This window comes from Prionailurus viverrinus, chromosome B1, assembly GCF_022837055.1.
Source record: "Prionailurus viverrinus isolate Anna chromosome B1, UM_Priviv_1.0, whole genome shotgun sequence".
In the NCBI taxonomy this organism is placed as follows: domain Eukaryota; kingdom Metazoa; phylum Chordata; class Mammalia; order Carnivora; family Felidae; genus Prionailurus; species Prionailurus viverrinus.
The window spans coordinates 114,584,888-114,601,453 of record NC_062564.1 but is presented as its reverse complement, the minus strand read 5'-3'; the positions used below and the strand labels follow the sequence as shown (position 1 = coordinate 114,601,453).

General features: G+C 37.7%; 1 protein-coding gene across 1 annotated transcript in view; it reads right to left on the bottom strand.

The window, feature by feature from the left end:
• The window catches only part of COL25A1 (collagen type XXV alpha 1 chain), a 471,130-nt gene that overhangs the window by 178,552 nt on the left and 276,012 nt on the right, over nucleotides 1–16,566 (bottom strand). The window contains exon 5 of the mRNA XM_047856433.1: nucleotides 3,472–3,489. Coding sequence (XP_047712389.1) covers nucleotides 3,472–3,489 — 18 coding nt within the window. The remainder of the gene's footprint in view (nucleotides 1–3,471; nucleotides 3,490–16,566) is intronic.

Below are 16,566 nucleotides of genomic sequence, written 5' to 3'. Positions count from 1 at the left end.
AAAGTAATACATTACAATAAGTAATAGGGAAAATAAAAATACAGAGGGAAAGGAGCCAGTGTATAAAAATACACCTATAATTTATAAAAATCTCAGAGCAAATTAAGTAATCATTAAGCACTAAATGAAAAACTTCATTAAGAGTTGTTTAATTTAAAATCTAAAATTGGAAGTTTCTTTTGAAAATTGTTATGATAGGGGCGCCTGGGTGGCTCAGTCGGTTAAGCGGCCGACTTCAGCTCAGGTCACGATCTCGCGGTCCGTGAGTTAGAGCCCCGCGTCGGGCTCTGGGCTGATGGCTCAGAGCCTGGAGCCTGCTTCCGATTCTGTGTCTCCCTCTCTCTCTGCCCCTCCCCCGTTAATGCTCTGTCTCGCTCTGTCTCAAAAATAAATAAAAAACGTTAAAAAAAATTTAAAAAAAAAAGAAATAAAATTGTTATGATAAGGAGTAGAGTTAAGAGGTAAGTCAAACTTGTCCTTGGGGACATAGCAACAAAACTCTTTGCCTATTTTTTGTGCCATGGAAAGACAATGTGAGCTATTTCCTGGCTTTGCATTTCCCCTCATACCTATTCTTCCTAAATCTGTGGCTTTCCTTTTGCTGTGACAAGAGGGAGACATTTTGAACAAAATGATCATGTGATTTGAGCGTCCACTGAAGGAAAACTGATAGTCAAGATGAAAGAAAACCAGTACAGGTCACCATTTAAAAATGCCAGGGCACCTGGGTGGCTCAGTCGATTTGAGTGTCCAACTTCAGCTCAGGTCATGATCTCAAAGTCTGTGAGTTCTAGCCCCATGTGGAGCTCTGTGCTGACAACTCAGAGTCTGGAGCCTGCTTTAGATTCTGTGTCTCCCTCTCTCTCTGCCCCTTCCCCACTCGCACTCTCTCTCTCTCTCTCTCTCTCTCTCTCTTTAAAAAAAAAAAACAAACATTAAAAAAATGCCAATTCTATCTTCCTTGAAAGTTTCCAGAATTTTCAAGTACAGGCAGTTAGATAGACCTTACTTTTTTAAGTGCTGTGATATATTTTCAAATCTTGAGTATACCTGAGTGGCTCAGTCGGTTAAGCATCCAACTTGATTTCAAGCAGGTAACAATCTCAAGGTGGTGGGATCAAGCCCCACCCATGTCAGGCTCCAGGCTCAGCTTAGAGTCTGCTTAAGATTCTCTCTCTCTTCCTCTGCCCCTCTCCCCCACTCACACACTCTCTCTCTTTCTCTCTCTCAAAAAATCTTGGTTACAGTGATACATGATGTTCTCCCCATTCTTGGCTTCCTGTGCTGGTTTACCATCTTCTGTTCATTAACTGTGGCTGCACACTAAAGATGTATTATGATCATGTTCTTCTTCTGATAGCCATTTTCTTTAACATGAACTAATATGCTTTCAATGCTGTCTTTTTGTCCAATTATCCAAGTCCTCACACCTGTGTCTGAATTTTCCCCTTTTTGTTTTGTCTATTGGACTCCTTCACTTGTAGCAACTCTGTTGTAGCAGATGTCGGTGCCAACCTTCACCACTGCCTTTCTCAAAGGCAGTGTAAGGATACAGGACTCACATGTCCCTACGGCTTCCTGCATTCCTCTAGCAGCTGGAGCGTGCTGGACCTTCTGAGACAGGCCAGAAGAGCCAGGAAGTTAACACTCAGCCATGATTCTCAACAGTGAAGGAAGGGAAATTAGTGGATAAATCCATCAATTTCCTGACCTTTCAGTGGGCAATTCTGAGGCAAGCTCTACAGTCTCCCACAGCATCCTCAGCAATACATCTGTTTTCTGGTCGTCTTGCCACTCCTGTGTCATTTCCCCCACTTATTCACAATGCTTCCTGGGATTGTCTCCTACATAAATTACTTATACCCAAATCCTTATCTAAAAGACAGCTTTAGGTTAGGTAGAAGTGATCCGGGCTAAGAAAGAGGTCCTGTTAATACTTAAAACGTGTTAAAGATTATAATAACCTCAAAACCAGCACTCCAATTTATTTTATTCTGTTACCTTGCCTTTTAGTCTTCTCTTGAGAGCTGAGTGCTACAGGGGTATAAGGTTTTTACAGACACACTTGACTTCTGCCCCCAGTTTTTTATGGTGTCACTCCAGGTGAGTCATGTATCTCTTCTGATTCTGTGTGAGTGTGTGTGTATATATGTGTATATATACATATATATGTATGTACGTATGTGTGTGCATATAACACACACACACACACACACACACACACACACACAAGTAAAATAGTACTTTCCAGGGATGTTGTAGCATTAAATAAAATAAAGCATGCAAAGTACCTTTTACTTTGTCTTCATCCCATTATAATGTAGTAGTTTCAAATTTAGGAAATAAGCTACAACTTTCTTTCATGGGGTTTTTTCCCTCCAATAACTTAGAAAATAAGAGTGAAAATCACAAATAATGAGAGTATTCTCTGATAGGAACATAAATTAACTACATGGCAAACTTTTTCTCATGAAGATATTACAGAATGGACTGCTCTACTAAAGTACGTGGGGTTTTTTGTTTGCTTTGTTAGACATTCCTTATACACGGAGCTCATAAAAACTATAAATAATATTCTCATGGTCTATTATGACAACTAGCCCACAATACACAATTTGGATATTGAATAACAGAGCTGTCAGGAAAATTGTTTGTGTACAAAACAATCTAAGGCAGAAATAGCATTTGGTATATCAAAGGGAAAGAGTCGTAAGAGGAACTCAATAAATAGCTATGTTATGTATGGGTATTATGGTGTTAAAGGTAAAACATTAATAATGGCATTCCCTTCTCGAAAGCTTCCTGCACACCACAATCAGTATTAATATCAAGTTTATTGTTTTTTTACTGATTCTTCATTTCTGACAATTCCCGTCTTTTGTACTTTTATCTCCCTACACATTCCTCCCCTTCCTAAAATTTCCTCATTTTCTCCAATATGATTTATAGCTCAAAAGATTTTCTGTTGACTGCATGCACATTTAAATATAAATCATGTCTTCAGCCGTTGGTTTATATTGAAAATGTAGATCGAATTCAATATCTGTGTGTAATGAATCAAAAGTAGCTGCTATGATCACAGTCTAAATAATCAGAGTCTGTGTGGATTTACAGCAACATTATTAGTACATGATTAATCAGTACCTAACGCAAACCAGTTCATACCCGACGTTTACTAAGTCATTTTATCTTACATTAAAGTCCTGTGGCACTGTTTCAGATCAGTTAAGAGTTTTGCTTTGTATGATAGTACATTGTTAAATTTGCCATCTGGTCCAACAGCTGATGTGGCTCACACAACCCTGGAGAGGCCCCAGAGCTTTACTCCTGGGAAATATTTGGTCTACTGCGTGGTGTCATGATTACTGGTTCATAGCTTTTTTTAATAGCCTTTGAAATGAATTGCAGAAAAATCTCCACACTGAGGAAATCCTAAATTGAAATTAATTTCTTAGGAAAGAATTCACTTACCTGAGGACCAGGTTGGCCCTGAAATCGAAAAGAAAAAAAAGAAAAAAAGAAGGCAATTACAAAATTGTTTTTAAAGAGAATAACTTCACAACCAAAACTTAAACTAGTTCCGAAAATCTTTTCCAAATATTTTAATACCTAACTGCTGACGAATTTTACTTTGTGGTTTTAAAAAATCATACTATATCTTAATATTTTTATTGTATGCTATTTATCTAAAATCTTGCTATTATGGTCTATGTTAATTGAAAAATTACTTAAGAGTTTTAGTATGCTCTAGAAAATTGGAGAAAAAGAAGGTAAAAGATGAACTACATTATCATAATGAATGTGGTACTTGAGGGGAGGGCTTCTAGCCCAGACTATTACTATGAGCTACACGTTCAAAGAGCACAGTGACAAGAAAAAAAGAGGCAGATATTTTTAGAATTCCCTGAGTCTTTGGATTTCTCATTGTTTCAATAATACTTTAAGTCAATTTTAAAAATAAACACCTATCTTTTACTCTGTATAATCCAACCTAAGGGCATTATAAAAGAATATGAGAGGTCTTAGGCTCAATTAAAGTGCGTCATAACTCCTCACTCAGTCAATAGTGAGTAACCACGGGACAATCTAATTCAGTTTGAATCTCACTTTCTTGTTGTTTAAGCTGAAAAAAATTTCAAAGCAGCATGACTGTAAATCCTTCTCAAGAAAAATCACCTGTGAATAAAAGTATTGATTATACCTCACCTTCTTAAAATCTCTAATTGGGTTTCATGTAAGATGGGATGAAAGAAAAAGTACACATAGAGTTAGAGAATCTTTAAAAACAAATTAATAAGGTACAATCTCATTGTGCCAGCTGTATGTCACTGGGTATCAATACAGAAAAGCATGGAACTAATAACAAATTTCAGAGAACACTCTCCCTTTCTCTCCTTCTTTCTCTCTTACCCTCTTTCTCTCTCATCCCCTCTCCAGGCTTGGAATTTCTCTAGGCACTTGTTTGCTAACTGGAGATATAACAGATGACTTTCAAGATCTTTGTCTGAAAACGGGGTTAGCCAGGTTTTATCTAATCAAACCAGGGAAGAGAACTAAACCAGTTACAGTGGATGCTACTCACCCACTCCTGTACCCTAGTGGTGGAGAGGGAAAAAAGAATAACATTCATTTATTCCTTTCTGAGTACCAGGCACTTTTGGATATGCTATTCCATTTATTCCTTATAACTGTGCTGCATTTTACAAATGAAGAAACTGAGGCTCATAGAAGTAAGCTAACAGTCGCACAGGCTATAGATGGAAAAGCCAGAATTTAAACCCAAACCTGATTCCAATGTCCATGCATTTTCCACCAGGTCATTCTGCCTTCCAGCAAAGTTTAAACTCTCATTTGTATACAAACTTGCTCAGATCAACAGTGGTATCAGAATATTCTTCAAGTGAGTGGATGCTCTAAACCTCTCAACAACTCCTGCACTACAAGGCACTGTGTGAATCTCTGCTTCTAGATACAGACCTAGGACCAGCAGGAACCCAGCCTGTTAACTAATACTTGTACATAAACCAAGTCAACCACGGTTCGCGAGGGTAGTAGGCAACCCTAAAATCAGATCTACACATGGGGAACCTACAAAGGCAGGGCTCTCCACCTACATGTAGATCTTCCCAGATTCATGTAATGGATGAAATTACAATATGTGCTCACTCTCACCTGCACTCTGCCTCTCTGGATGCTTTAAGCTTCTGACCTTTCTGAAGTTTTCAACTAATGCAAACTCAGAAATGTGAACATGCATCCTTTAAAGAACTTCAGAATACATTACATCTTCTACATTTTTTTCCTGAAAACTAAAAGGTAAGATTGTCTAAAATCAGAAACGATTTTTTCAAAAGAGTAACGTTTAGCATCATTGCTGAGATTGTTTGTTTCCTATGATTGTTCTACAGATGACAGACTTTTCCTGTCTATTTTTAAAATGTGGCATTTCTGCCATTACACAGAACAAATGATTTTAATGCAATGTATGCATACATTTATATATTACTATATACAAATATTCATTGTGTTCTGGATTTTATGTTAGTGGTAGTGAAAAAAAATAAATGACAGTAAAATTTAACAGTGGACTTTGGGGCAGCTGGGTGGTTCAGTCAGTTAAGCGTCTAACTTGATTTCAGCTCAGGTCATGATCTCACTGTTTGTGGGATGAAACCCCACATTGGGCTCTGCACTGTCAGCATGGAGCTTGCTTGGGATTCTCTCTCTCCTCTCTTTCTGTCCCTCCTCACCACTCACGCTTGCTCGCACGCTCTCTCTCTCAAAAAATAAATAAGTAAACATTTTTTAAAAAGTTGACTTTTACAAAAGCATTGAAAATTATATAGTACCAGGAAACTCAGATGACTCTAATGTATGATAATAAATTTCAAATGCCTATGGCGTGCATGTGTGCACACGTGTATGTGTGTGTGAAAAAGAGGGATGGAAGTGGGTTGGTAGACAGGCTTCCCCGAAAATGATGCATATAAAGTGGCAAGTTTGATAACTCTCCCTAAGACATGGATTACACAGTGCAAACTTTACAAATGTTACACAAGATTCCAGGAGGAGCCAAGATGGCGGAACAGCATGGAAGTCTTTTGTGTGTCTCGCATCTGTGAAATACAGCCAGACCAACACTAACCATCCTGCACACCTAGAAAATTGATTAGAGGATTAACACAACAATCTGCACAACCTGAACCACAGAATTCAGCAAGTACGTGGCATGGAGAGGTGAACTTGGGGAGCGAGAAGGAGCAGGAAGGGAGGTATTTTTGGGAGCAGAGAGAGGATGGAGACTGGGGGGGTAGAGAATATGGGAAAAGCACCCCTCCCCAAAAGCTGTTGGAGAGAAAGTGGAATATTGGAAACAACCGCAGGGACTAAACTAAAAAGGGAGAAAGGAGAAAGGAGAGGGTTTAAATTCCATTAAGACTGTAAACAAGGGGTGCACAAAGTCTGCAGCTCCACAGCTTGATACCTGGCATTGCTCTGGTGGGAAGGGCAAATCCCTAGGAGCAAAGTGGGGTCCGGGAGGTTCTCAGGCCACACAGGGAAAAGAGGTTCCACTGCTGGAAGGACATTTAGTAGAGACTGTTGAAGCCACCTGGTCCCAGCAGACCCCAGAAAGCAGCCACATTCGTTGGTACTGGCACAAGGTCATTAAGGGTGAAGCCTGGTGCCAGATGTGTGTTGTAATTTTCCACAATCCCTGAAAAGCTGCTGCTACACTATCTCGCGAACTTTTTCTGGGGCAGGCTGGTACCTGGCCACAGTTTCAGGGCACTGGTAGCAGCAGGGTCCAGCAAGCGTTCCTGGGTACAGCCCACATTAGGCCATTGCTCATTTGGCCATTGCTCTGTGAGACCCTCCCACAGAGGGGTGGAACGGGTCAAAACTGCAGTCCATCAAAAGTAAGGGGTTGGGGAAAACAGCCACATCTGAGACAAAACTCAGTAGAGAGGTACTGCCTGGGGCCTGGTCACGGAGAGTGAAAAGGCGGGGAGTGGACGAAAGCTGAAGACAGAGGATGGGTGCATGACTGCTGATCCAGGAGAACAGACTGGGTAGTTGGGTGGCGCCATTTTCATCACTCCCGTGCACGCACATATGCACCTACTAGCACCACAACACTCCACCCCAGTAGGCTAGCAGCGCCATCTAGTGGAGAGCCGAGCCCCGCCCAACTGGGCCAACTTCACTCTTCAAGAACACAAATCTCACCGCCTGCTTAGTTTATGGACTATAAAGTGCTACATAGTCTGACTTCTAGGGAAAAATGAAGTAGTTTCGGTCGTACTTCAATCTGTTAGCAGGTCCATCTATTCAATTTTCTTTCCTTTTTTTTCTCTTTTACACTTCTTTTCTTTTTCTTGAATACAGAAGGAGAAAACATTCATTTTTATTTTCAATTTTTATTAAAAATATTTTTCTTTAATTTTTATTACTATATTTTTTACTTTTGTGTAAATTTTTTCAAATTCTATTTTACTTCCATCATTTTATTTTAGTCTACTTCAGTATATTCACCTTTTCAAATTTTCAAACGATTTCCTCTTCTTTTTCTTTTTCTCTCTTTTTCATTTGTTTTCTTTTTCTTGAAGCAGAAAGAGAAACACTTCACTTTTACTTTCAATTTATATTAAAAAATTTTTCCTTAATTTTTTTACTATATTTTTTGCTTTTATGTAATTTTTTTCAAATTCTATTTTACTTCCATCATTTTATTTTAGTCTAATACAGTGTATTCACTTTTTCGAATTTTCAAACGATTTCCTTTTTTCCTTGTTTTAATTTTTTTCTCTTTTTCGTTTCTTTTGTTTTTCTTGAATACAAAGAAAAAATTCACTTTTATTTTTAATTTTTATTAAAAATATCTTTCTTTAATTTTTTCTACTATAGTCTTTACTTTTTTTCTACTATATTCTTTACTTTTGTGTGTATTTTTTCAAATTCTATTTTACCCCAATCATCTCATTTTAGTCTACTTCAGCGTATTCATTTTTTCAAATTCTCAAACAATTTCCTTTTTCTTCTTTTTCCTCCCCACCTTTTTTTCCCTCTAATCTTTCAAACCACTTTTAACACCCAGACCAAAACACACTGAGGATCTAGCATCATCTGTTTGATTTGTGTGTGTGTGTGTGTGTGTGTGTGTGTGTTTAATTTTTAATTTTAATATTTAATTTCAATTTTTCTACCTCATTAATTCCTTTTCTCCCTTCAAAATAACAAAATGAGGGAATTCACCCCAAAAGAAAGAGCATGAAGAAACGACAGCCAGAGATTTAACCAACACAGATACAAGCAATATGTCTGAACCAGAATTTAGAATCACGATAATAAGAATACTAGCTGGAGTCGAAAATAGATTAGAATCCCTTTCTGCAGAGATAAAAGAAGTGAAAAATAACCAGAATGAAGTTAAAAATGCTATAACTGAGCTGCAATCACAGATGGATGCACCAGCGGCAAGGATGGACAAGGCAGAACAGAGAATCAGTGATATAGAGGACAAACTCATAGAGAATTATTAAGCAGAAAAAAAGAGGGAGATTAAGGCAAAAGAGCACGATTTAAGAATTAGAGAAATCAGTGACTCATTTAAAAGGAACAACATCAGAATCATAGGGGTCCCAGAAGAGGAAGCGAGAGATACAGGGGTAGAAGGGTTATGTGAGCAAATCATAGCGGAAAATTTTCCTAACCTAGGGAAAGACACAGACATCAAAATCCAGGAAGCACAGAGGACCCCCCGTTAGATTCAACAAAAACCAACCATGAACAAGGCATATCACAGTCAAATTCACAAAATACTCAGGCAAGGAGAGAATCATGAAAGCAGCAAGGGAAAAAAAGTCCCTAATCTACAAGGGAAGACAGATCAGGTTTGCAGCAGACCTATCCACAGAAACTTGGCAGGCCAGAAAGGAGTGACAGGATATATTCAGTGTGCTGAATCAGAAAAATATTCAGCCAAGAATTCTTTATCCAGAAAGGCTGTCATTCAAAATAGAAGGAGAGATAAAAAGTTTCCCAGACAAACAAAAATTAAAGGAGTTTTTGACCACTAAACCAGCCCTGCAAGAAATTTTAAGAGGGACTCTCTGAGGGGAGAAAAGATGAAAAAAATATATATGTATATAGAAATAAATAAATATGAAAAGCAACAAAGATTAGAAAGGACGCGAGAACACCACCAGAAACTCCAACTCTACAAGCATCATAATGGCAATAAAGTCATATCTTTCAGTACTCACTCGAAATGTCAATGGACTCAATGCTCCAATCAAAAGACATAGGGTAACAGGATGGATAAGAAAGCAAGATCCATCTATATGCTGATTACAAGAGACCCACTTTAGACCTAAAGACCTTCAGACTGAAAATAAGGGGATGGAGAACCATCTATCATGCTAATAGTCAACAAAAGAAAGCTGGAGTAGCCATACTTATATCAATCTAGACTTTAAATTAAGACTGTATCAATAGATGCAGAAGGGCATTATATCATAATCAAGGGGTCTATCCACCAAGAAGACCTAACAATTGTAAACATTTATGAGTCAAATGTGAAAGCACCCAAATATATAAATCAATTAGTCACAAACATAAAGAAACTCATCGAGTCTCATCGAGTAGGAGACTTCAACACCCCACTCACAACAATGGACAGATCATCTAATCAAAAAATCAACAAGGAAACTTGGCTTAAAATGACGCACTGTACCAGATGGACTTAACAGACATATTCAGAACATTTCATCCTAAAGCAGCAGAATATATATTCTTCTCCAGTGCACATGGAATGGTCTCCAGAATAGACCACATACTCAGACACAAATCAGCCCTATGTAAGTACAAAAAGATTGAGATCATACCGTGCATATTTTCAGACCACAATGCTATGAAACTCGAAATCCACCACAAGAAAAAATTTGGAAAGGTAACAAATACTTAGAGACTTAAGAACAGCCTACTAAAGAATGAATGGGCTAACCAAGAAGTTAAAGAGGAAATTAAAAAGTATATGGAAGTCAATGAAAATGATAACACCACAACCCAAAACCTCTGGGATGCAGCAAAGGCGGTCATAAGAGGAAAGTATATAGCAATCCAGGCCTTCCTAAAGAAGGAAGAAAGGTTGTATCTCAGATACACAACCTAACCTTATGCCTTAAGAAGCTGGAAAAAGAACAGGAAATAAAACCCAAAACCAGCAGAAGACAGGAAATAATAAAGATTAGAGCAGAAATTAATGCTATTGAAACCAAAAAACAAGTAGAACAGATCAATGAAACCAGAAGCTGATTCTATGAAAGAATTAACACAATTGATAAACCACTAGCCAGTTTGATCAAAAAGAAAAAGGAAAGGACCCAACTAAATAAAATCAAGAAGGAAAGAGGAGTGATCACAACCAACACAGCAGAAATACAAACAATAATAAGAGAATATAATGAGCAATTATATGCCAATAAAATGGGCAATCTGGAAGAAACGGACAAATTCCTAGAAACATAGACACTACCAAAACTGAAACAGGAAGAAAGAGAAAATTTGAACAGACCCATAACCAGTAAGGAAATCAAATTAGTAATCAAAAATCTGCCAAAAAACAAGAGTCCAGGGCCAGATGGTTTTCCGGGGGAATTCTACCAAACATTTAAGGAAGAGTTAACACCTATTCTCTTGAAACTGTTCCAAAAAAATAGAAATGGAAGGAAAACTTCCAGACTCTTTCTATGAAGCCAGCATTACCTTGATTCCAAAACCAGACAGACACCCCACTAAAAAGGAGAACTACAGACCAATTTCCCTGATGAACATGGATGCAAACATCCTCAACAAGATATTAGCCAACCAGCTCCAAAAACACATTAAAAAAATTATTCACCATGACCAAGTGGGATTTATACCTGGGATGCAGGGCTGGTTCAATATGCGCAAAACAATTAACATGATTCATCACATCAGTAAAAGAAAGGACAAGAACCATATGATCCTCTCAATAGATGCAGAGAAAGCATTTGACAAAATACAGCATCCTTTCTTGATAAAAACCCTCATGAAAGTAGTGATAGAAGGAGCATACCTCAAGATCATAAAAGCCATATATGAACGACCCAACGCTAATATCATCCTCAATGGGGAAAACCTGAGAGCTTTCCCCCTAAGGTCAGGAACAAGACAGGGATGTCCATTCTTGTCACTGTTATTCAACATAGTATTGGAAGTCTTAGCCTAGGCAATCAGACAACACAAAGAAATAAAAGGCATCCAAATCAGCCAGGAGGAGGTCAAACTTTCACTCTTCATGGATGACATGATACTCTATATGAAAAACCCTAAAGATTCCACCAAAAAACTGCTAGAATTGATTCATGAATTCAGCAAAGTTGCAGGATATAAAATCAATGCACAGAAATTGGTTGCATTCCTATACACCAAGAATGAAGCAACAGAAAGAGAAATCAAGGAATCGATCCCATTTACAGTTGCACAAAAAACCATAAAATACCAAGGAATAAATCTAACCAAAGAGGTGAAAAATCTATACACTGAAAATTATAGAAAGTTGATGAAAGAAATTGAAGAAGACACAAAGAACTGAAAAAAGATTCCATGCTCCTGGATAGGAAGAACAAATATTGTTAAAATGTCGATACTACCCAAAGCAATCTACATATTCAACACGATCCCTATCAAAGTAACACCAGGATTCTTCACAGAGCTAGTACAAATAACCCTAAAATTTGTATGGAACCAGAAAAGACCCTGAATAGCCAAAACAATCTTGAAAAAGAAAACCAAAGCAGGAGGCATCACAATCCCAGACTTCAAGCTATACTACAAAGCTGTAATCATCAAGACAGTATGGTACTGGCACAAGAACAGACACTCAGATCAATGGAACAGAATAGAGAACCCAAAAATGGACCCACAAACATATGGCCAACTAATCTTTGACAAAGCAGGAAAGAATATCCAACAGAATAAAGACAGTCTCTTCAGCAAGTGGTGCTGGGAAAACTGGACAGCGACATGCAGAAGAATGAACCTGGACCACTTTCTTACACCATACACAAAAATAAACTCAAAATGGATGAAAGACCTCAATGTAAGACAGGAAGCCATCAAAATCCTCGAGGAGAAAGCAGGCAAAAACCTCTTTGATCTTGCCTGCAGCAACTTCTTACTCAACACGTCTCTGGAGGCAAGGGAAACAAAAGCAAAAATGAACTACTGGGACTTCATCAAGATACAAAGCTTCTGCACAGTGAAGGAAACAATCAGCAAAACTAAAAGGCAATTGACAGAATGGGAGAAGATATCTGCAAACATATCAGATAAAGGGTTAGTATCCAAAATCTATAAAGAACTTATCAAACTCAACACCCAAAAAACAAAGAGTCCAGTGAAGAAATGGGCAAAAGACATGAATAGATACTTCTCCAAGGAAGACATGCAGATGGCCAGCCAACACATGAAAAAATGCTCAATATCACTCATCATCAGAGAAATACAAATCAAAACCACAATGAGTACCACCTGACACCTGTCAGAATGGCTAACATTAACAACTCAGGCAACAACAGATGTTGGTGAGGATGCGGAGAAAGAGGATCTCTTTTTTATTGTTGGTGGGAATGCAAGCTGGAGCAGCCACTCTGGAAAACAGTATGGAGGTTCCTCAAAAAACTAAAAATAGAACTACCCTAAGACCCGGCATTGAACTACTAGGCATTTATCCACGGGATGCAGGTGTGCTGTTTCAAAGGGACACAGGCACCCCCATGTTTATAGCAGCACTATCAACAACAGCCAAAGTATGGAAAGAGCTCAAATGTCCATCGATGGATGAATGGATAAAGAAGATGTGGTGTATATATATATATATATATATATATATATATACACATACACACACACACTTGTATACATATACATGTATAATATAAAAACAGGGAGGGGGACAAAACAGAAGAGACTCATAAATATGGAGAACAAACTGAGGATTACTGGAGGGGTTGTGGAAGGGGGGTTGGGCTAAATGGGTAAGGGGCACTAAGGAATCTACTTCTGAAATCATTGTTGCACTATACGCTAACTAATTTGGATGTAAATTAAAAAAAATAAAAAATTAAATTAAAAAAAAAAAAAGATTCCTGGGCTGCCTACATCAAATCTTCTCAGTCAGTATGATGTAACAAATATTCCCTAGAAGACACCTAGAATACCTGTAAGGAGACAGTCCAGTAGCTGGAGTCTTGTAGTCATTATGATAGAACTATCTGAATAAATGAGGAAAGTGATCAGAGGGCAGGTTTCAGTAGGCATGGCAGTGCCAGCTTCCCCCCTGGGAGTGCACAGCATGAAAAGACATTGGACAAGAGCTCAAAAGTGAAGAGCATCTCAGAAACTCCCTGGTGATTGAGGACACTGGGCATGAACATTTTATAGACAGATCGCCAAAAGAAACATCTCAGAATTTCTTTAAGTTGCTTTTGAGTAGTTCATTGAGAAATCCAAGTATTTGCATTCATTTGCAGGGATTTTTCTAGTCTATTCTAATTTACGAGTAGTGAACATTATTAGAAATCAACTGTGCAAGTTTTTTTCGGTTTTCTAAAATACACTCTCAACGAATAGTTGTAAATTGTGACTAAGGCTCACAAAATAGTTGAATTTTTAAAAATGGAATTCCGGAAAAGGACTTTTTTCCCAAGTTGAATTTTTAAAAATGGAATTCCGGAAAAGGAACTTTTTTCCCAAGCAAATCGCCAAACTGTTTATAGAAATAAAAACTCAAATCTAGTATAATCAAGAGCCATTCCAAGGGTTAAATCACAGAAATACTAAAGTTTGAAAAATTGAAGTAAAGGTGGAGAATGCTGAGTGCTGTGAGTCACTGATTTACTGTATGTCAACAGCTCAATGCAATGCCCTCCAGACAGCTAAGGCACCAGCGTGAAGAAAAAGAAACAGCAGGAGGAGTGACTTTAAAAAGTGGTAATCAGAACAGCATGGTGAAAAACAATCAGCCAGTAGCTGAAGCTTGACAGAAAAGTGTTCAAAGCAAGTTGAAAGTTTTGTGAGGCAAGTAAACCACAATGGAGCATGATAAATGAGATGACGTATCACTCGACTATGTATTGTTACTTTAGGCAATTAAAGAGCAATATTAACCATTCTTAGTTAGGCTGTTATCACAATTACAGCTGCCAAAAAGTGCTAACATCCTTCTCTAAATCGACAAAGTCATTTAGATTTCTCACTGAGGCAATTAGTTTCACTACATGATATTTTTTTATGGATAGTAAATCTGTGTCATTCCTTTTCAGATGGGAAAAAAATGCCATTTTCCCATTAACACTAGCACAGATAAGCACACAAGTTTGCACTTTTAAACTACAATCTTACTTTTGAAATAGTAATTGGAATAACAGACCCACATACATCACAGACTCACATACATCTTTACTGTGATACATTTTGAAATGAAAACTTGAGGGAATATAGTATGGTTCATGCAACTTTAAAAGGTGCTACATCTGCTTCAAGGTAATTAGAAAGAAATTACTTCAATAACTTATAAATTCATCCTTTTTTTTTAAATTTTTTTTTCAACGTTTATTTATTTTTGGGACAGAGAGAGACAGAGCATGAATGGGGGAGGGGCAGAGAGAGAGGGAGACACAGAATCGGAAACAGGCTCCAGGCTCCGAGCCATCAGCCCAGAGCCCGACGCGGGGCTCGAACTCACGGACCGCGAGATCGTGACCTGGCTGAAGTCGGACGCTTAACTGACTGTGCCACCCAGGCGCCCCTATAAATTCATCCTTAACCGTCTCAAGCTTGCTACCACGTTTAGTACCCTCAGATTCAGATTCATTTCATTCTCTTGAATTGAAAGAAAATACTTAAAAATAATAACTTCTATGTGTTGCATTTTGGAACACTTACTGTCTAAAAAAGATTATTGGAAGGTGATTACTATAATTCATGATCTCTTGAAAAGTCTCAAATCCACACATTCAGATGTCAAGTTTATTTTTCTTTTCAGGGGAAAATAGTATGTAAAGTAGGCATCCAGGTAAAGCTGTAGAATGACATCATAGGAACTCTGAGTAGCAGCAGGATTGTCCTGATGGCAGGAGTTTTTAAGGAACAGAAGATGGTCCTAGCATGGTGCCTTCTCAATGGGATTCCTTAAACCAATGCAGTTTGACCTACAGTCTGTGCCACTAAGTGGAACAGATACATTCGACATCTGCAGTACCAGGAACAGGAATCTCACTGTTGAAACTTTTCACATTTCATCCCCAGTATCTCGTTGCCCAAGTTATAAGGTGCTTCAGAAATAATTGTTAGATTACTAGAAGGTGAGAATATTTTGACTAGTCCAAAGATGGTTTACAATATCCTTAAAGAATCGTTAGTAAGCCTACTATTCTTACACTACAGGATTCTATTTTCAAAATGTACCTTCCCAAAAGAGTTTTCTTGGCTTCTGTTCATTGCAGAATAAACACATCTTGCCAAAGAACAAGTCCTTCCCCTCAATGGAATCTTATTCAGATAACAGAGATGGAACCAAGACGGAAGCCTATGGGGGCTTCAGAGGAGGATTTACATACCTACACACACGCCACTGAACAAAAGGCATGAGAATTCTACCCTGAAGAAAAATCACTCCCTGGTTAGATTAAGCCTCCATATCCAATCAATGTGAGACTGTTATATCAAATTACTTTGTGAATTATAAAATGCTATACAAATGTAGTATGGCAATTTATAGCAGCTTATAAAACCAATACCAACAATTCATTCTGATTCAAATTTAGACAAAAAGTGTCTCTTAATTTAAAAAACAAATTAACATGCAAATGATACACTACCGAGAAAAGCAATTGAAGAAATAAAGCATTATGGGTTATGTGTATTAATTTAAAAATGACTTTGCAAAGACTGCATCATCTCTCAACATCTATAAGCTGTTCATGCTTCCGGGGACTTACACGCTTGACTGAAATAAATATTATTCATAATTTATATTGCCTGTTGTGCTACCCTATAGGATAGATATTAATAATTCTTACCTTAGCCACAGTCACATAATACTACTTAGATAACAGTATTTCAATTTAAGGTTTTCTTTTCAAAATTACTTAATCCCTGGTGGTTTTAATTCTGGGAAAGAAAAGCCATATTCCACTCCAGAGGGGAAAAAAATAGCTACAGGCTCTAGCCTGGTGGGTATATCTTTTCTAAAATTTGAGATAAAGAAAGAGTGAGAGCAAACATAGAGACGGTCTTGTTGGGTTCGATGTACTGAAGAAAACAAAAATTGATTCAAAATGGAAGATTTCTTCCATTTTCTTTTCTTTCTGAAGAGTAAACGTTCATAATAAGAACACAGAAAAGTAAAGAATTTTATCATGTGCATTTTTTGTCATTAAAAGTTTCACATACTAAATATAAGTAAGATTAAGACTCTCTATATTAATTTATAACATTGAAACTTATTGGATGCCTATCATTCTACTGAGGTTGATTCAA